At 48.9% G+C, this 20594-nt stretch overlaps 1 protein-coding gene across 1 annotated transcript in view; it reads left to right on the forward strand.

The window, feature by feature from the left end:
• LOC147869135 (uncharacterized) overlaps positions 1-20594 on the forward strand; it is a 43504-nt gene that overhangs the window by 21152 nt on the left and 1758 nt on the right. The window contains exon 3 of the mRNA XM_087319182.1: positions 18859-19551. Coding sequence (XP_087175308.1) covers positions 18859-19551 — 693 coding nt within the window. The remainder of the gene's footprint in view (positions 1-18858; positions 19552-20594) is intronic.

A 20594-nucleotide genomic window follows, 5' to 3' on the forward strand; every position in this document is an offset into this window, starting at 1 on the left:
TTTGTGCTATAAAGGGGAACACCTTCGACTGTCTTGAGGATGCCCTTTTTGAGAGGAGAGGATATACAGACGGGAGAGTAAGCACAGATCTTCGGAAGGCGCTTCCCCTGCACACGTCAGACGCCCGAGTGCTCCCGTCCAGGGGGTCGACATTCCACATGCCAACGTACCTTTGTGTTTGGCTATTGCCAAGCTCTGCGCTCCATCACCGGCTCTGATCCAGTTGTAATCATCCACAGCACCGTGCACCTATGTTGTTTAATAGAAACCTTCTCTACCTAACAGACGTTGTTCTCAGTGTCTTGCCCGTGTATGTGTCTACGCACAATTCTCTTACCCTCTCTTGTTCGCTAGCCTTACCTGTTTTCCCGTGGTCTCGAGACCTACGCGATCCTCAAACTCCTCCCTCCTCGTTTTCTCGATTCCTTGGTTCAAGACCCCCGTGGTCCTGCCCGACCGTCTGGTTAGTGCTCGCGAGGGCGCGAGTGCCCTCGACCGGGCCATAGAACCAACGGTCGGCAAGATAGGCCGATTCGGCGGAAAGGACACCACGAGTTACTTAGAGGCCTACAAATCTGAAATGGAGATGAGGAACATATCCGAAGATAGACGGCTAGCGGGGTTTCCCCGAGTCGTAACACCATACATCCATATACAAAGATGGTCGAGATACAAGCAGGCTGTCACGATTGGATGGAATTCGCAAAGGAAGTTCTCGAGAGGTACAACTATGATGACTCACTCCAGCTATCAAGAAAGGATTTTATGGACTAGGTCAACAGCCCCGACAAGGGTCAGAATGCTTCGGCGCTCCTCCAGGAGTTCGAGTCACGGTTCGCGCAACTCTCTAGATTGGACCAAACTGTGCTCGAAACAAGCAAAGTCCTATTTTTCATGACATCTTTCGACTCACGCGTCTGGGAAAGCGTGGGTCTTCTTCTAGAAACCAACCGAGGTCTCACAATTGACTGGGTGACCGTCAAAGAAGTATGCAGCAGGATTGACAAACACCGAGACAGGAAAGAAAAGGGATCCTCGTCGGTCGGATCAACTGTCGAAATCAGGGTCGAACCGACGCCGACCCAAATGGAAGAAATGAGGAGGCGGCTCGAGCTAGGTCCAACCCCGACGAACATAATCGCGGGACCTGCAGGCGGCACAGGGCTAGAAGAACTAACAAAGATGGTACGCGACCTCCAGATCGCCCAAGCCCGCCGAAGCGACGAGGGTCAGCCGCGCGACCGTGACCGTCGGCCAATCAGAGGTGCATATGTTGCGATGCCACTGGGCATGCCTGGAGAGAATGCGCAGACTTCAGAGAAGCGCTCAGGAGTAATGTAGTCTACCTTTCAAATGGGCAGGTACATGCAAGCGACACACGAAGATTGCTCGACACTAATTTCGGACGAGGTGGCATGAAGAGGTTGCAGCCCGGCACGTCGAAGCCATCCACTATTCGGCTTCGGCCGGCATCCGAGTAGGGGAAAAGGGTGCCAAACCCGATTCAAACCCTGGGTTTTGGCCAGTTATTCTCGAGACCTTGACCGGAGGAAGGTTGCAAAAGGGGGACGCGGAGCGCGTAGAAGAACGTGTGCACGAAGTTACCAAGTGGAGTGACCCCGTTGAAGAAAGCACTGGCTTTGTGGAAGCCGCGTGCAGGAACTACAAGGCCCTGATCGACGAAAGACGAGCGGGGAAAACCACGGGAGTGGGCCCTTTGGGGATGTATGACACCCGAAGCACGCCCAAAAAGAACGATGCCGCTCCGACCGGGTCCCAAGAGAAGGAGAAGGGCAAGATTCCAAGCTTCCACGTAAGCTCGGAAATCGAGAAAACAACGAACCTACGAAAGGTTCTAGAGGAGCGAGTTCTCGACAGTCGCATAGAACTCACGCTTAGGGAAGTGCTCAGTATAGCAAGAAGGGAGTTCCACGACAGCATCGTGGACCTCGTGAAAAGAAAGTGTCTCGCGACGGAACCGGAGCCCGAGAAGTCGGTTGAGGTGAGGGTGGCACTCCTCGACAAGATTGCCATGGAAGACGAGCTCGCGGAGAGCCACTATGCCAAGCCGCACTGGGCAAGAGCTACAACAGAGACCCCGGTTCGAATCGGGAATGTCAAGGAACCAGTAGTGGCATTAATCGACCACGGGTCGGAAATTAACCTAATGTCCATGGACTTCTACAAAAAGGGAAATTGGCCGATCAACACCAAACACGGGTGGAAGATACGCGCGGCAACAAGAGCCACGGAAGAGTTGCACGGGGCCTGCCCGAACGTCAAGGTGAGCGTCAGAGACGTCGACATAAACCAGCACTTTTTTGTGCAAGAAACGTCCTCCCACCCGGTCATCCTCAGGGAACCATACATCACGGCGGCTAGAATGGAGACGAAAGTGTTGGACAATGGTTCAGCCTATGCGAGGGTAAAAAGTCAAGACGGCCGTCACTTCGTCCAATTTTTTACCGTTCGAAAGAACCACGAACGAATGATGATAAGCCGGATTTTTAGATAGGGCTATCAAGGCGTGGGGCCACGATAGTCCGGACAACTGGGAAACTCCCTACACCTGTAAAATAGGTAGGAAAGTTTTGATCTCCAGCAACGGAGGGTGTACCATAGCCAGCATCAGCGGGAGAGAAAGGAAACGGGCCAAGATACGCTTGAAGACGTGTGGAGCCTTTAGCCACGACGAAGGAATTGGGGAAGCCGTGGAGGTGATCTCGTTCAATGACACCTTGGGGGAAATTGGGAAGGTAGTTGAAGGAGGTCTAAGCGAAGACCGAGTCATACCGGTCAACTCGATTGACATGTATGAAGTCATTGTGGACTTCGAAAGAGGAACCAAGGCGCATCGGATCGCCGGAGTAGACACAAAATACAAGACTGTGGACCAGAAGGTGAAGCCCGTCATGGCCCCCTTACCGGAGGGCAGCTGGGGACGAATAAAGGGGGTCACTACCGACCCGAGCCTACAAAATCCGACTGGCATAGGACATCGTTTCACCAACAAAACGCTATGAGAGCTGAAGATCAGTGGGGGTGGCTTCCTACTGCCGGCGGAAGAGGACCGGTTTAGAAGAATGCTCGAGAGGCACGGGAAGGCCTTCGCATTCTCACCAGGGGAGATCGGGTGTGTCGACCTGACCATGGTCGAGCCAATGATGATCTTTACAATACCACACATACCATGGAGTCTCAAGCCGATCCCAGTACCGAAAGCTCACATGCTGATGCTGATGAAGCTTCTTAAGCAGAAAGTGGAGTTGGGCATCCTCAAACCGTTGAGTGCCCCCTACTCTAACCGGTGGTTTACGGTACCAAAGAAGAACGGCACGCTGCGGTTCATCCAGGACTTACAGTCGGTCAACAAAGTGACCATCCACAATACGGGGGTCGGGCCTTGATCGATGAGTTCGTTGAAGCCTTCGCCGGAAGGTCCATATACTCAGTCGGAGATCTTTACTCGGGGTACGACCAATTCCAGCTTGTTGTGGAAAGTAGGGACATCACGACGATGCGGACCCCTCTCGGCCTAGTTCGAATGTGTACCCTACCACAAGGCGGAACCAACTCAGTGGCACACATGGTAAACGTAATGAACAGAGTTCTGAGGGACTGCATCCCAGACATCACCATGCCTTTCCTAGACGACATCCCTATAAAGGGGTGTCCAGAAGACGCTAAGGATGAGTCGATCAGCGCGGACGGGTGCCGAAGGTTTGTCGCGGACCACATCTCCGACTGCAAGAAGGTACTACAGAGGCTCCACGGCACACGGCTTACCTTCTCGGGAGAAAAGCGGCTTTCAGACAACTGGAGATATTAGTGGTTGGCCACCTATGTGGGCCGTACGGTTGGAAGCCATCGCCGACCAAGATAGAGGCCATCTCGGAAATGGAGGAGTGTGGATCTATAGAAACAAATAGTGTGCGAAAGTGGAAGCAATAGAAAATAGAAAACAGAGAACAGGTTTAATGGAGAGCTTAACAGTACGCAGGACAGATAGAGAGAGAGCACACAGAAACTCAATTCAAAAATACTACTCAGTCTGTACATCGTATGTGTTCAATGAACACTTTTATACAAGTCCATTCAGACTGACAAAAGTACGGTGTACTTCAATGCTCACACGAGCGTCTGACACTAACTACGAGATATTAACTCCTTAGTAGACTAGCTGCTACTTGGCTTCCGTTACTGCTTGATCCAGCTAACAGACTCCCCAACTCACCAGCTCACCGATCCGGCTCAGGCTTATTCAGTTGATCCGGATCCGGTTGAGCTTGCCACTCAACACTCCCCCTCAAGCTCAACTTGAGGTCGGATCGTAGTGTCCGTCTCCATGGCAGCTAGTCCTTTCACCTGGCTCCTTCTGGCGTCACTCCGCCTCGCTCGCGCTCCTCGTCCGGTTCGGTCCCGTTTGTCGCGACCCTTCTGTTTCTGCGCATCACGACCTCCTTGGTCGGCTTGTCTGCTCAACAGGCCAGAATTAGCTCCCTCACTGTTGTGACTTCTACGCTTGTAGACCCGCCGATTCCTTCGTGTTGGCGTCGACTTTTGTTGCCATCTCGTCCTCTTGGCCTTGAATTGATCCGGTTCTTCCGAATCTTTCTGTAGAACCGAATCGGCTATCTCTGATTCGTTCCAGATCTTGTCCAAATTGGTTGCTCCCGATTCGTCTTCTGGTTCCGGGCCCTTCACCACATCGGACCATGTCCGGGTTTTGGCCTTCTTCTTTCGGTCGGCTCTGTCCTTCTTGACTCTGCCTCCGCTGTTGCTTGTTCCGACTTGTTCGGATGTGTCAACTTCCTTTGTCGACTCGGCTCCTTTCTTCTTCCTGTCTCTCCCCTTGTCCGTTCTTCCCCCACCGGCACAATCGGCAATCTCTTTCCCTTTGCCCGTTTCGGTGGTGTCTTTGCCCATTCTCCCCCTCAAGTGTGGCATGTCGAGATGTTGAACACCAAGCATTTCGGTAAAGTGTTGCAACTTGTCCGATTCGAGCGGTTTGGTGAAGATGCCGACAACTTGCTGATCCGAATGAACATACCGAAGTTCGACTTCACCGCTCAGGACACGCTCACGCCCGAAGTGATAGCGCACTTCTATGTGCTTTGTGCGAGCATGGAATACGGGGTTCTTGGCACGCTGCATGCTGCTCATATTGTCGTAGTAGATCAGGATCGGGGTCGGCACCTCAATCCACAGGTCTTGGAGCAGTCGTCGAAGCCAAATGGCTTCACAGGTGGCGATGGTAGCGCCCCGATACTCATCCTCAGTGCTCGACAAAGCCACTGTTGGCTGCTTTTTTGCTGCTCCACGCAACAGCCGCGCTACCTAGCGAAAACATGTAACCGGAAGTGGAACTGCGATCTGATGCATCGTCGGCCCAGTTGGCATCAGTGTAACCGACTAGCTCTTCGGTTATACCTCTCAGGTATAACAGTCCCCAGTCCTTCGTGTCGCTCACATACCGCAATATTTGGTATGCTCACTGAAGATGCTCTACGGTCGGCTTCTGCATGAATTGGCTAATCACACCAACCGGATAGCTGATGTCAGGTCAGGTGATGGTCAAATATATGAGGCTTCCGACAATTTGTTGGAACCGTTTCTCATCGCAGGCCGGTCTGGAGTTGGGACAGAGCTTCTGTTTCCAGTTCAAGGGTGTAGAAATAGGGCGGCATTCCGTCATGCCAAACTTGTACAACATATTCAACACATAGTGTCTTTGTGAGAGCAATATGTCATCGGGGGTTTGGATCACCTTGATCCCAAGAAAATAGTGAAGGTCCCCCAAGTCCTTCATCCCAAATGCGTCCGACAGCTGGGACTTGACTCGGCTGATTTCATCGAGTCCGGGTCCGGTGATGACTAGATCATCAACATACAACAAGATGCATACCGGATCGTCTGAACCTTGTTGGATGAACAACGAAGAGTCAGACTTGGAGGCCGCAAACCCCATGTTACGCAACTGGTGTGTGATCTTCGCATTCCAAGCTCGGGGGGCTTGCTTCAAGCCATAAAGTGACTTCTTCAGCCGGCATACAGCCGATTTGTTCATCTCTGACTGAAAACCGGGAGGTTGGGTCATAAAGACCTCTTCTTCTAGATCGCCTTGAAGAAATGCATTCTTCACGTCCATCTGGTGAAGATGCCACTCCCTTGCCGCAGCAACTACTAGTACTACCCGAACCGTCGTCATCTTCGCTACCAGAGTCAAGGTCTCGTCGTAGTCGATTCCGTGGGTCTGCGCATATCCCTTCGCGACTAACCGGCCCTTGTACCAGTTAACTGAACCGTCGGCGTTGTACTTTACCTTGTACACCCACTTGCATCTAATCGGTTTACAGTGACGGGGAGGGTCAACTAGGTCCCATGTCTCGTTGGCATCAAGTGCCCACATCTCTTCTTCCATAGCGGCACATCAATGTGCATCCTTTGCCGCTTCTACATAGCTCTCCGGCTCACGCACTTCCGCCACCTTGGTCATGTACGCATAGTGATGCGCCATGTACTCATTGTATCCGTACCGCTTGACAGGTTCCTTCTGGCGGGTTGACCGGTGTAACCCACCGTTACCCGGTTTGAGGCCCTTCTTGGCCGGTTTAGTCTTCGGTGCCGAAGAACCGTCATTTTTCTTTCCGGAGTCGGATCCGCTCTGATCCGACTCATCATTACTGGTTTCATAATCCGGCACCTTCTTATTCCCCTTCTCTTTGCGCGTGAACCGTCTCCTCAGTTCCTTACGCGGGGAGAGCACGGCAAAGTCTTCACTACTCGTCGGTTCCTCTTCTGACTGGTCGGATTGACCCATTCTCTTGTTTGTCCCACTCAACCGAAACGATTCCAGACTCTCTTCTTGAGTCCCGGATTCATCATCTTCTAGTTGGACCGGTTCAGCTCACTAGCCTCATCCTCCGGTATCGGGTCGGGGTCGGAATCGGAGCCGGTAAGGCGTACCATGATGCCGTCTCATCAAACTCAACATCGCGGCTAACTCGGACCTGCTTCATCCGGGGGTTATAACACTTATACCCCTTTTGCTCATGTGAGTAGCCGACGAGGATGCACTTCTCTGATTTTGCATCTAGCTTCCTCCACTTCTCATCCGGCACATGCACATATGCTATGCTGCCACACCATTTTGCTCCGGTGTGTATCTGCAGCTGAACTCTCTCCGAATTCCTGTTTGTTCCAAATAACTGTTGAATTGGCTGGAAAAATATTCTTTTCAGCTATCCAACCGCAGACACTTGATCTTCCTCTCCGATTCCCGTTCCACCATGCTTTGGAGGTTCTGGAAACAGTCGAAGACTTCGATCTTCCGCTCAATGAGGTAGATCCATGTGTGTCGGCTATAGTCGTCGATGAAGGAGACCAAGTATCGCCTCCCGCCAAGACTCACGTTCTGTGCCGGTCCCCATACATCTGAATGAATAAGGTCGAGCTTGTTACGGCTACAGTTTCTTTCTGTGGGGAATGGAAGCCAGTGTTGCTTCCCGAGTTGGCAGGCTTCACATACTGGGGCCTTCTGGCCGCTGAACTTCGGAAAACCAAAAACAACTTGTTTCATTTACAGGTCTTGAAGACTCCGGTAATTGACGTGGTCGATTGGTCGATCTGCTTGTGCCAAAGATCGATGTCCAATTCAATCTTCTGTCCTTTGGCAAACAAGGCAGTGCCGACGTCATTGGTGTTGAGGATAAACATCCTCCCGTCTCTGCGCCCTTGCGCAATAATCTGGCCCTCCTCCTCGATGAAGCACCCAAGGTGCATAAACCGCACCTGCATTCCCTGGTCGATGATCTATCCGACCGACACCAGGTTCTTTGTTACCCGGACCCGGACAGTCAGTTTTACCGAACAAGTGGGAAAGCGTCGAAAACAGAGTCGGTTCGGATCGACTGTTCGGATCAATGACTCAGCAGTAAACGAAGAGAACTAAGTTAGTTAGATAATTTTGTAAATCTTGATAGTAAGTAGGAATAGTTCTTGATGAGAAAAGACCTTCGGTATACCTATAAAAGGGAACCGAAGGCATTGTAAGAAAGGTCGTTTTATTTAGTAATATAAGTTTAAGTTAGGAATATCTTGTACGGATTCTGTGTTCCTTCTATTGTCTATGATCTTAAGTGCAAGCTTCCTAATTTATAACTAAGTAACGATCACGGTAATTACCGATTAATATAGTATAATTCCGTTCGTAAAACACAATTCCTTGTTAGAACGTTGAGTAGCGACGTTCACTCTTCTGTATCGGTAGTAGTTAGTAATTAGCCGATTAACACAGAAGAATTTTGGCACGCCCGGTTACATCTGCAATTAAGCAGAGAACAATTCGAATGGATGTCGTATGAAGAGGAGGCACCGGTCAGTTGTAAGCGCTCTCGTACAAGGTCAGTTACGAAGGTAGTGCAGCAAGCGTTCATTGCGCAAGAACAGCCGGAATCAAGCACAAAGTGGTCGAAACTTCCTGACTTATCCGATCAATTACCTTCAGACGAAAAACAGACGGAAGAGGTATCGTTTTACGACATTTGGGACGATATGCCTTATACTTATTCTAAGTTCCGGGAAGGAACAGATGCGGAAGCACATGTTAGGGATTTCTTAACGACATGGGAGATTAACCATGGAGCTCAGCGATTGTCGGCAGATGCCGAAGATAAGTCAAAAATCGTTGAGTTCGTCTTATCATTAGACGGATATTCCGCTAATTGGTTTGCGCAGAATGGTCTTCAAGGATTTCCATCCTTTGAAGTGTTAACTAGTAAATTTTTACAATTATTTCATCAACAAATTCCGCAGAAGGATTTGATTGCGCAATTTTATGCGTTATATCAAGAAAAAAATGAAACAGTATCTCAGTTTGTGATACGATTTCAGAACTTATAGCTTCAGATTTCAAGGCCGATTCCAGATAAGGAATTAAAAGAAGTCTTTCTAGAAGCTGTAAAAGAACCATTAAGGACGACATTGAAAGTGTTCGATTTTCGAAATCAGACTATCGAACAAGTCATTGATAGCGACGTTCACTCTTCTGTATCGGTAGTAGTTAGTAATTAGCCGATTAACATTCTTCATGATAGTCGAAACGTGTAATATGTTCATTACCTTTCCCCTTTGTCCGATGTGGCTCCAAGGGACTTCACCGATATGCACGATTGGGTGAGGAGTGTCGTCTCCGGTTTCAACAACTCTGGGTTGTTCCGGTTTCTCCAGGAAGGAGAACCACTCTTTGTGGTTTGTCATGTGATTTGATGCACCGGAATCAACGTACCACACTTCCTCTGATTTGGAAGTGGTCTTCTTCATCGAATTTGCCTCGTGCTTCATCACCAAGGCTGGCCCCTTACCGTTCTTCCTGGTTCCGGATCCTTTCGATCCTTGCGCGTAGTGCGAGCTTTGCCGGTTTTGCTGGATCCAGATCTGTCCGAATCGGCGCGCTTCTTCTAGCACTCGCTTTCTCTGTGGCCCTTTTTGCCATAGTACCAGCATTCCGTGGCAGATTTGTCTTGCCGGCCTCCGACGCCACCTTGACTCCCCCTGGTTGTGGAGGTCCTGGAACTGTTGTCGGCACAGTCTTTGTGCCGTCTTTCCTGCTCTTGTAGGTCGCCTCTAGTGCGTGCCGACCCGCCTCGTCCACCACGCCCACGGGGCCGATCCGCCTTCGTAGAACTTTAATTAATGAATTCAATGTGTTGTTAAGAGATGCTTGGCAACATGGTGTGATCATCACAAGGTACAAAATTATTGTTCTTTAAATGTCTTTGAAACGAAGGGTTACATCTTGGAATGTTCTCTCATATAACCAAGTTAATTTATAGTAATTGGACCTTTATTGATCAACTAAAATCTCCTACTTCGTTTGTAGACAAGGCTCACATATTTAGCAATGGAAAGCGAGTCACATATCTCTTTGATTCGGGCCATGTAATCAGCCACCGACATGTCCTTCTGTCGGACATTGCTCAACTCATGTCGGAGTTGCAGCTTCCGGGCTGTAGTGCTTGCGGCGAACACCTTCTTCAGGTTTCCCCAAGCCTCTTTTGGCGTCTTGGCATCTCGGACGTGGCTCAACAGCTGGTCTCCGACACTGGACGCAAAGCAGTACATCACTCTACTTGTCAATTGTTCCCACACCGGGAAGTCCTTTTGTGCCGCATCAGGTGTTGTGTCGTTAGCTCCGTCGACATAGCTCCAGTAACCATGCCCAAGCAGGTACTAGTGCATTTGTATGACCAAGATGCGTAGTTGGATCTGTCGAGCTTCTCCATCGAGAGCGAGCTAGCCATTCCTCTATCCTTTTTCTTTTTTTTTGTTCCTTACAAAGGTTAGGTTTTCTTCTTGTGAAAGCAAATGTCGGTTGCAGAGGTTCTCAACCCTCGCGCTCTGATACCATGTAGAAACAAATAGCGTGCGAAAGCAGAAGCAATAGAAAACAGAAAACAGAGAACATGTTTAATGGAGAGCTTAACAGTATGTGGGAGAGACAGAGAGAGAGCACACAAAAACTCAATTCAAAAATACTACTCAGTCTATACATCGTATGTGTTCAATGAACACTTTTATACAAGTCCATCCGGATTGACAGAAGTACGGTGTACTTCAATGCTCACACGAGCGTCTAACACTAACTACGAGATATTAACTCCTTAGTAGACTAGCTGCTACTTGGCTTCCGGTTACGGCTTGATCCAGCTAACCGGCTCACTTGCTCACCGGCTCACCAATCCGGCTCATCCTTCTGGATGCCGATCCGGATCCGGTTGAGCTTGCCGCTCAATAGGATCCATCACAGAGGTCTGGCGGTTCCTAGGGGCATGCGCCTTCTACCACATATGGTCGCCGAACCACTCTATGGCCTGCTAAAGAAGAACAAGAAATTTGAATGGATGAAGGAACATACGGAGGCGGTCCGGAAACTAAAACGAACGCTTACCGCGGCACCGGCTTTGCGCAAAGCGGAATACGCACCAGGAACTCCGGTCTACATCATTGTGGACACCAGCCCAACCGGGATCGGGTGGGTCGTGAATCAAAAGGACGAAGACGGCACGCGCTTCCCTATCCGGTTCGGTGCGAAGGTACTGAGCGAGCAACAGCAAGGGTACGCCCAAGTCAAGCGTAAGCTGTGGGGTATCGTTTCAGCGGTTAAGGTCGACAAAGATTACCTAATTGGGACAGAGTAATTATCGAAACAGACTACTTGCCGATTCTCGGTATGATCTCCGGATGCGCAACTCCCGACCTAGCCATGGTCATGTGGATTGCGTACATCAAGTCCCTGAACCCGGAGATACGACACATCTCGGGTAAAGACAACGCCATGGCCGATATGCTTTCTAGAGCAAGATTTGAGGATGAGGACAGCATGGTATCAGAGAGTGAAGAAGTCGGCGCAAACTTCTGCAAATCGGCAAGGATGAGGATAAAAGGGCAAAGCACTCCGCCTGTGAATGAGTTCGACGAAGTCGGCTACGATGGTGAGTGGCTTCTAATCAGGAGGTTTCTAGAGACAATGACGACAGACGCCATGATGACTAAGGAGGAGGCCGGACAGCTCCAGAAGAAGGCATACCAATATTTCCTGTGGGACGGAAAAATCTGGAGGATCCCAAAAAGGCGAAATGATGCGCCGCTCCGGGTAATAGCGCGGGCGGATGACCGACAGAAGCTGATGTCGGAGTTCCACGAGAGCCCTTGGTCTGGACACTGGGGTACATGGGCTACATTCGAGAAGTTAAAGGGAAAATACTGGTGGCCAAGCATGTACAAGAGCGTGCACGACTTCGTGTCCACGTGCGAAAGCTACCATATGCACTCGGTGGTTCGACGTCGCGATGAACTTCACCCAACTTATCCTCTGACCGTGCACTTCAAATGGATGGTTGACTTAGTTACGATGCGATGGGCGAAGGTCAGAAGTGATACCTAGTGTTGGCTAGAGAGGACCTAACCAACCAGGTAAAGGGACGAGCACTAACGAATAAGACCACCGCGACCGTATGCAAGTTTTTGATCGAGGATGTCATATGCCGATACAAGTGCGTGGGGAAAATCGTAGCTGACCGAGGAGAGCTAGACGCGAAAGAGGCTGAGGAACTGTTCGATTAGTTAGGCGTAAAACTGTCCCTCACAACGGCGTACAACCCGGAGGCAAACGAAAAGATTGAACGGGGCCACATTCTGATTGTAAAGGCCATTGTATGCGCATGCAAGGGTCGAGTCGGCAACTGGCCGAGGTTGCTCCCGTATGCGTTATGGGCGGACAGGACTACCCACACTTCGGTGACAGGGTACATGCCGGCAGAACTAATGTACGGACAGAAACCCATCATGCGAGTAGGGCGAACGATCGCCTCATGGGCAGTGATCGATTGGGCCAATGAAATGAGTAGAGAAGAGTTGCTAGCGGCACGAATCCGGCAACTCAAGCGAAGACCGGAAGACGTGGAATGAGCCACGACAAGGGTGAGAGAAGCAAGGATCCAGAACAAAGCCCGGTTCGACCGAACGCACCGGCTCCAGCCAAGGAAGATCGAGGAAGGCGACTGGGTGTTAGTCTACGACAACAGCCTCGACAACCAGCATAGGTCTACGCCCAAGTTCGCAAAGCAATGGTTCGGGCCGTACGTGGTAAATAGCGTCAACGACAACGCCACATATCATCTCGCGGAGCTCGATGAGACGCAAATAACGACTCTGGTGGCCGGGAAGCGGATAAAAGCCTTCAAGAGACGAAACGAGGAACCGGACCCGGGAGCCGAAAGCACTAGTTCAGGAGAGGAGGACGATATAACCGATGGCCCGGAATCCTCCACTAAATTCACCATCCGGCACATACCGGAGGATGTGCAGTTTAGTGGGGGTGGATGTCGTGAAGATTCCGGGCCATAGGTAGAAACAAGGTGAAATGCGCAGGAACACCGGTTTACGCAAGTGCACGCCTCGAGAGAATTAAATAGGGAAAGTACTAGGCATGAGTATACGGAGGGGCATTAGGTAGTTAGAGCATAAAGAAGAAATAGAACATCGCATATGTAGGGAGAGTTACGAGGGGAGTGAATCAAGGGAGAGAATCTTGGAAGGGAAAGCGACGGGTCATGAATGCTTGTAACGGTCGCCCCTTTGTGCTATAAAGGGGACGACCTTCGACTGTCTTGAGGATGCCATTTTTGAGAGGAGAGGATATACAGAGGGGAGAGTAAGCACAGATCTTCGGAAGGCGCTTCCCCTGCACGCATCAAACGCCTGAGTGCTCCTGTCCAGGGGGATCGACCTTCCATGTGCCAACGTACCTTTGTGTCTTGCTATTGCCAAGCTCTGCGCTCCATCACCGGCTCTGATCCGGTTGTAATCACCCACAGCACCGTGCACCTGTGTTGTTTAATAGAAACCTTCTCTACCTAACATACATTGTTGTCAGTGTCTTGCCCATGTCTGTGTCTACGCACGACTCTCTTACCCTCTCTTGTTCGCTAGCCTTACCTGTTTTCCCATGGTCTCGAGACCTACGCGATCCTCAAACTCCTCCCTCCTCGTTTTCTCGATTCCTTGGTTCAAGACCCCCATGGTGCTGCCCGACTTCTACTCATCCGCGAGGATTTCCTCGACAACGCTTCGATGGGCCTTCACCGACGCTGACTTCTCCAGTCCGGTTTCTTGTACCCGTATGCCTTCAATGAAGCTTCCATCCTCGTCCTCCCTTGTCGTCCTTCACATCGGATTCACCAATTTATGTCGCGAAGTTTCATGCATGTGTGTTACTTGGGCGGGACCACAGGGGGTCTTGGACTAGGGAATAGACAGGAAATGGGAGTTTATCCATTACGATCTTCGAGCTCAAAAGGGGAGGAGAAAGAAGAAGAGATTAACACGATAGAGAATTAGATCAAGTCAAGGTTAAACAAACAAATTACACTATAAGGCATGAAAGCCATGATATGATTACAACCGCGGCCATAAGCCAGACTCAAAAAGCACAAATAGAAGAAAACTCAAGCAAATAGGAAGAAGAACTAAACCCTAATCGAGAGAAGGGAAATGATACGAAAGGGGAACCTAAAACCGAAACCCTAAAATGAAATCGGGGAAAAGATGATGAAGAAAATCCTAACGGTCTACCTCTAATGACAAATATGGCGACTCCCCAAAGAAAACCCAAAAGTGGAAGCCCCTCAAAAATGGCCCTTCACTCCCTTTTATAGTAGTAAGGGGTGAGGCACATTACATAAAGAAGAGGTCAACCCCCCATTCTTTCAATGGGGGAATATTTGGCCTTGATCTTAGGAGGAGAGATTGATGGAGCCTTAACTCCCTCTCCTATCTTGTAGTGCACTTTTAACACCTTACATTTACCCTTCCTTGTTTACATTTGTTTCTTTTACAAATCTTCCAAGTGTATTCGCAATGATGCACATCCCCATTTTATCCATCCCACTTGGTTTTCTCACCATGGCCGAAAATCCTCAGGACACCGCGAGTTGGGACTTTATGCGGCCAATTTCTTTTAGGTTGGCGTCGACGATGACTAAATCATCAACATAAAGAAAAATACTAACCGGTCCATATCGACCTTGGTGGACAAACAATGAAGAGTCCGATTTGGACGTCAGAAATCCCATCTGACGCAAGCGTTGTGTGATCTTCGTGTTCCACGTGCGCGGGGCTTGTTTTGGTCCGTAAAGGGACTTCTTCAGTCGGCATACTGTTAAGGTGTTCTTTCTTGAAAGAAATCGGGGGGGTTGTACCATGTACACCTGTTCTTCAAGTTCTCCTTGCAGGAACACATTCTTTACATCCATCTTATGTAAATGCCACCCTTTTATCGCGGCTACCGGAAGCAGGACACGAACGATTGTCATCTTTGCAACAGGCGCAAAGGTCTCATAGTAGTCGATGTCGTGTTGTTGTGCGTATCCCTTTGCCACTAACCGGGCCTTGTAGCGGTTGATAGAGTCGTTGGTGTTGTACTGGACCTTTTACACCCACCTGCATCCAATCGACTTTACACCCTTCGGGGCGTCAACCAGGTCCCAGGTTTCATTTTCTGCTAATGTGTGCATCTCTTCCTCCATTGTGGCATGCCAAGTTGCGTCCTTTGCCGCTTCTGCGTAGCTCTCTGGCTCATGCACTTCCGCCACTCGCGTCATGTACGCGTAATAATGCACCATGTACTCATTGTATCTGAACCGCACCATAGGGTTCTTCTGGCGAGCGGATTGGCGTAATTGCTCATTACCGATTTTGAGGCCCTCTTGGCCGACGGGGACTTCGTTTCCAAAGGTCCGTCTTCGTTCTTCTCTGAGTCAGATTCGTTTCGATCCGACTCGTCTTTATTAGTGTCGTACTCCGGCATCTTCTTCTTTCCCTTCTCTTTGCGCGTAAACCATTTCCTCGGCTTCCTGCACGGGGATTGCACAACCGAGTCTCAACTACTCCCTGGCTCTGTGTCTAACTGGTCATACCGACTCAGTCGCTAATTCGGCCCACTTAGCCTAAATGAGATCAAACTCTCTTCAGGAGCTCCGATGTCTCCTTCGTCCCGAGGCATTTCAGCCTCGTTGACCTCTTCGTCACAGATGGGAATGCAGTCGTCAGGGGTTGGAGGCGAAGGCAAGTACCACGATGCGGACTCGTCGAACACAATATCACAACTTATGCGACCTTGTTTGGTTTGGGGGTTATAACACTTATAACCCTTCTGTTTGTTCAAGTAGCCAACCAAGATACACTTCTCGGCTTTGGCATCTAGCTTCCTCCATTTCTCCTTCGGCACATGCACATACGCGATGCTACCGAAAACCCTCAAGTGTGCCAAGTTCGGCTTCTTCTTGAAGTACAACTCATGTGGAGACACTCCTCTAGTGGTAGATGCCCAATTCTGGAGGTAGACGACTGTTCTGATCGCTTCGGCCCAATAGAACTTCGGCAGATGCTTCTCTTCAAGCATTGCCCTTGCCGCCTCCTCGATCATCCGATTCATCCTCTCGGCCACGTCGTTTTGCTGCGGCGTGTATCTACACGAGAATTCGCGTCGAATTCTCTCCTTCTGTAGATAACTCGAGAATTGGTTGGAGAAGTACTCCTTCCCGCCATCGGACCTTAGGCACTTGATCTTTCGCCCAGTTTCCCTTTCCGCAAGGCTCTTCACCTTCAAGAAACACTCGGAAACTTCGCTCTTTTTCGCGATCAAGTACGCCCAAGTGTGTCGAGTGAAGTTGTTACAGGCATGACCATATAATATCCCGTGATGAGAATTTACCGTAGTATTCAATACACATGGATAAGTGTGAGGGTTAAATGAGAGTATAAAGAAGGGGAGGATTACTTTTAATCCTCAGGATTGCGACAACCCATTAGGCCAAGTGTGAACTTGCCTAGGGGCCTTGGGTATCGCTATAAATATGAGGCCTAGCTACCCTCATTTCATGATATCTTGACTACGTTGAGACTCTGTTTCGTGGTGGGTCAACTCTTGTAGCGAGCGCGCCAGCTCCAGGTACGACTCGACACCACGACGGTGGTATGGGACACTGATCGAGGCTTGAGTTCGTCTCGATCCCTTCGCAGAGGGTGGTCGGGTGGATCGACACCCTTCTTTCTCTCTCTCCTTTCTATCTATCTATCTTTTATCCTTATCATTGCTTACTTTAGATCATAACTCTATCAGAAGTTATCGATGAAGGTTACGAAGTACCAACCGCGATGCGTGAATCGAACTTGCATCCCCTGGTCGACGATCAGTCCGACCGATACCAGGTTCTTGGTTATTGTCAGGATGTGTAGCACGTTCATGAGTTTCCCGTTCTGCCCGACGTGGCTAAGGGGAACTTCTCCGACATGTTCGATGGTATGCGGAGTGTCGTCTCCAGTTTTGACCACTCCTTGTTTTTCTGGTTTCCCCAAGTATGAGAACCATTCCTCGAGACACGTCATATGATTTGATGCTCTGGAATCAACATACCACACCTCGTTCGGTTTCAAGGTGTTCACCACCATCGAATTGGCCTTGTGCTTCATTATGAAGGCTGGGCCCGATCCATTTTCGGCTCGTTCGGAGCCTCGGCGTAGTGCGATCGTTGCCGGATCCGGATGCGGTTTTCTCTGAATCGACGCGTTTCTTCTAGCACTCGCTCTCCCTATGGCCTTTCTTGCCACAATACCAACATTTTGAGGCAGGTTTTCCTTGCCGGTTTCCGGCCCCGCCTCGACTCCCCCTACTTCCGGAGGGTCCGGAACTACTATTGGTTGGCATTACGACCATGCCTTTCTATCTTGCTCCTGTCAGCCGCCTCCATTGCGCGCCGACTCGCCTCGTTTGCCACGACCACGGGGCCTATCTTCCTCCGTGTACAACATCTTGTTGTCGGCGTGCGTACTTGTTGACACACCCGCATGGTTCTCCTCTACTAGGAGCATCAACTATAACTCGAAAAACGACGTCGTATTCTCCCTCGTACAGACCGTAGTTCGGAAAAGCTCCAAACTTCGACACTAACCCTCTGAGGTAGACCTGCACCGTTTCATCCTCCTCGGCGTTTACATCGACGGAGGCGAGAGATTGGCAAATGTCCTTGATCTTGGAGGTGTAGTCAACCATCGACATATTTCGTTGTCGAACATTGCTCAACTCTTGCCTGAGTTGGAGCTTCCTGACTGTGGTGCTCGCGGTGAAAATCTTTTTCAGATTTCCCCAAGCCCTTCGGCGTCTTCACATCCCGAATGTAGCAAAGAAGTTGATCGCTCACACAAGATGTGAAGCAGTAGAGAACTCTGCTTGCCGCATGTTTCTAGGCCGGGAAATCTCTGTGTGTCGATTCGGGCGTTGTTTCATTAGCTCCATCGACATAACTCTAGTAGCCATGCCCGAGTAGGTACTGGTGCATCTTGTACGACCAAGATGTGTAGTTGCTTCTGTCAAGCTTCTTCGTCGAAAGCGAGCTAGTCATTCCTCTATCCATTCTTTTCTTCTTCTGTTCTTTCACCGTGATTAGGGTTTGTCTATTTGTCGGTAGTAGAGGATCTCAACCCTCGGGCTTTGATACCATGAAAAAGAATACATGCGGAAGCTTAACAAACACAACCGGATAACAACAGACAAGAGACAAAGAAGATGAGGAAGGTTTAATGGAAAGCTTAATCAACAAAGCATAGGCAGGGATAGACGGAGAGAGCAGAACACAAAAAATTGTACACCAAAACAATACTCTAAAACTCTGTACATACGATGTGCTCAAAGAGCACTTTTATACAAGTCCATACGGACTAACAGAAGTACTAACACGTACTTCAATGCTCATCAATGAGACTCTACGCTAACTCCCAAAATATATTCCTCTATTATCCAATGGCCTCCCGGTTTACGCACCGCTACGGCCTCTCGTTGTGCACCCGGTTTACGCACCCAGTCTACGCACCCAATGTTGAGCTTGTATCTCAACAAAACAAGAAGGGAGACATACTATGAACACAGCTTCAGAGCTTCAATGTAACTTCTTATTCTCTCGTGTTGCAACGCTTACACTCCGAGTGTCTCGTTACAATGTTAAGGTTGGGCTTATATACTCAAGCCCTAACTCAAAGACGTGTTCACACTTAGGATACAAAGTGAAAGGAGTCAGACTTTTATTATGTCAACACAAACGAGGGTTGCAATGGTCCCATTATTAAAAGAAACTCATGTAGGGCATTACAACATATCCATAAGTCATTTCATGTTATGTTTCTGGAAGTGGTAATCTAATGGCATGATTTTCTTGGGTTAGGTAATGTGACGGCAAGATCTGCCTCGGTTGCAAAATGTCCCTCTAATTCATATGATGAAGGATGATGATACTACCGTCACAGCAGCAGCAGCAGCAGAAGAAGAAGAAGAAGAAGAAGAAGAAGAAGAAGAAGAAGAAGAAGAAGAAGCTTTCCCATGGCTAACGAGTGACAGAGATTTGGGTTCAGGTGTGGAGGCATGGCCCATTCCCATTATCATCAACAACACCAACACCAACACCAACACCAACACCAACAATTCCAACAATTCCAACTCCAACTCCAACTCCTCAGTAGACACTATTCCCTCCTCCTTCTTCATCTATTCTTCTTCTTCCATACTCCCCAACCACCCCATCATCCCTTCTTCTCCTTCTTCTTCGTCTGTCCTTTACACCCAAGCTTCCATGCCTTCATCCTCATCTGCATCATTCTCTTCTTCCTGCCTCTGCGTCCAAGCTTCTTTGGCATCTTCTTCTTCTTCTTCGTCATCAGCAACTTCATCCTCTTCACTTTGTGGCCGACAGCAGATTGACGGAGACCTTGCATACAATGCAGAATCAAAACTTCGCTATTTGGCTGAAGATCGAGATTTCCAAGGCTTGATTTCTTTCACAGAATGTGGGCCTTCTTGCTCTTGCTCTCAGAGATGTATATATAGAGTCACTCAGAGAGGGCTAGCTGTGAAAGTATGTGTTGTTAGAGATAGAAGAAAGGGTTGGTGTGTCCGAGCTTCCCAGTTCATCCCCAAAGGTTCATTTGTCTTTGAATATGCAGGTACGCTCTCTCCGTTGATCTACAATTTCCAGTAATTTTGGGTTTTTGATAGTATATTCTTAACAAATTGTAGGCTTTTGAAGCATAGTCTGAAGAGAATTCTAGGGGTTTTCTGTGTTTATTCTGAAAAGGGCTTTGAGGCATAACTGAATCATAATTTTGATTGCTTGGTTGGTCCTGATGAAGTTTAGAAAGCCATCACTCCTCCATCCATCCATCCATCCATGGCTTTATACACTTGTAGCCATGAGTTCAGGGGATTTCTCAACAACATATTACCTCCTCCATGAGATCGCCATTCAGGGAAACGCACTTTCCAAGTCTAGCCTACCCAAAACCTTTTCTGGTTTGCACCACATTCTTCATAGTACTACTTCTTACAGCTGCCATCATCCAAACTGGGGGTTGCAAAAGTATCAACAAAGTCCACCTCTGGCTTTAGAATACACATTATACCCTCTGCCGCAAGCATACCCGTGTGTTTATGCAGAAGAGCCAATAATGGATACTTCCTTGGTATGTTTTAAAAAGCTGATTGACTAGATCAGCTTACATTTACCTGAATGAAGGAAGATCTAGCTAGGTCTTTTTTGTAGTCTAACCTGCAATTTGGGTTATACATCCTGTAGAAAGTCAGGTAGTTACTCAGAAAGTAAAGGCTAGGAGATCAAGTTTCCATTTTCTCCCTCCAACCAAGTCTTGGTCACGTGTGCATAGGCAGCACATCTGATATGCAAAGTAAGAGTTCTCAGTAGGCTGCCTACCAAACTAGGCTATTGATGGAGTCCTCTCAGGTACCATTGTATAGGAGACTGTTAAGATTATGCACTGAAATAACCACTGCTACCGCCCAAAACTTTCTCGGAGAACTTCTTTGCACAAAGATAGCTCATGTCATTTTCACTGTTATTCAGTTGTTTCACCTCACTCTCAGGTGAAGTGCATGTTTCACTAAACTCTAATACCTCCAGAGATGTACTTTCCACCTTTCGTAGCTCCTAATTGTGTTCATTTTCTACCTACTAAGCATTTTTTGAAGGTGA

This window comes from Azolla caroliniana, unplaced genomic scaffold (genome assembly GCF_043228905.1).
Source record: "Azolla caroliniana isolate FFs.n. ecotype wild unplaced genomic scaffold, voAzoCaro1.0.p SCAF_1, whole genome shotgun sequence".
NCBI classification, from domain to species: domain Eukaryota; kingdom Viridiplantae; phylum Streptophyta; class Polypodiopsida; order Salviniales; family Salviniaceae; genus Azolla; species Azolla caroliniana.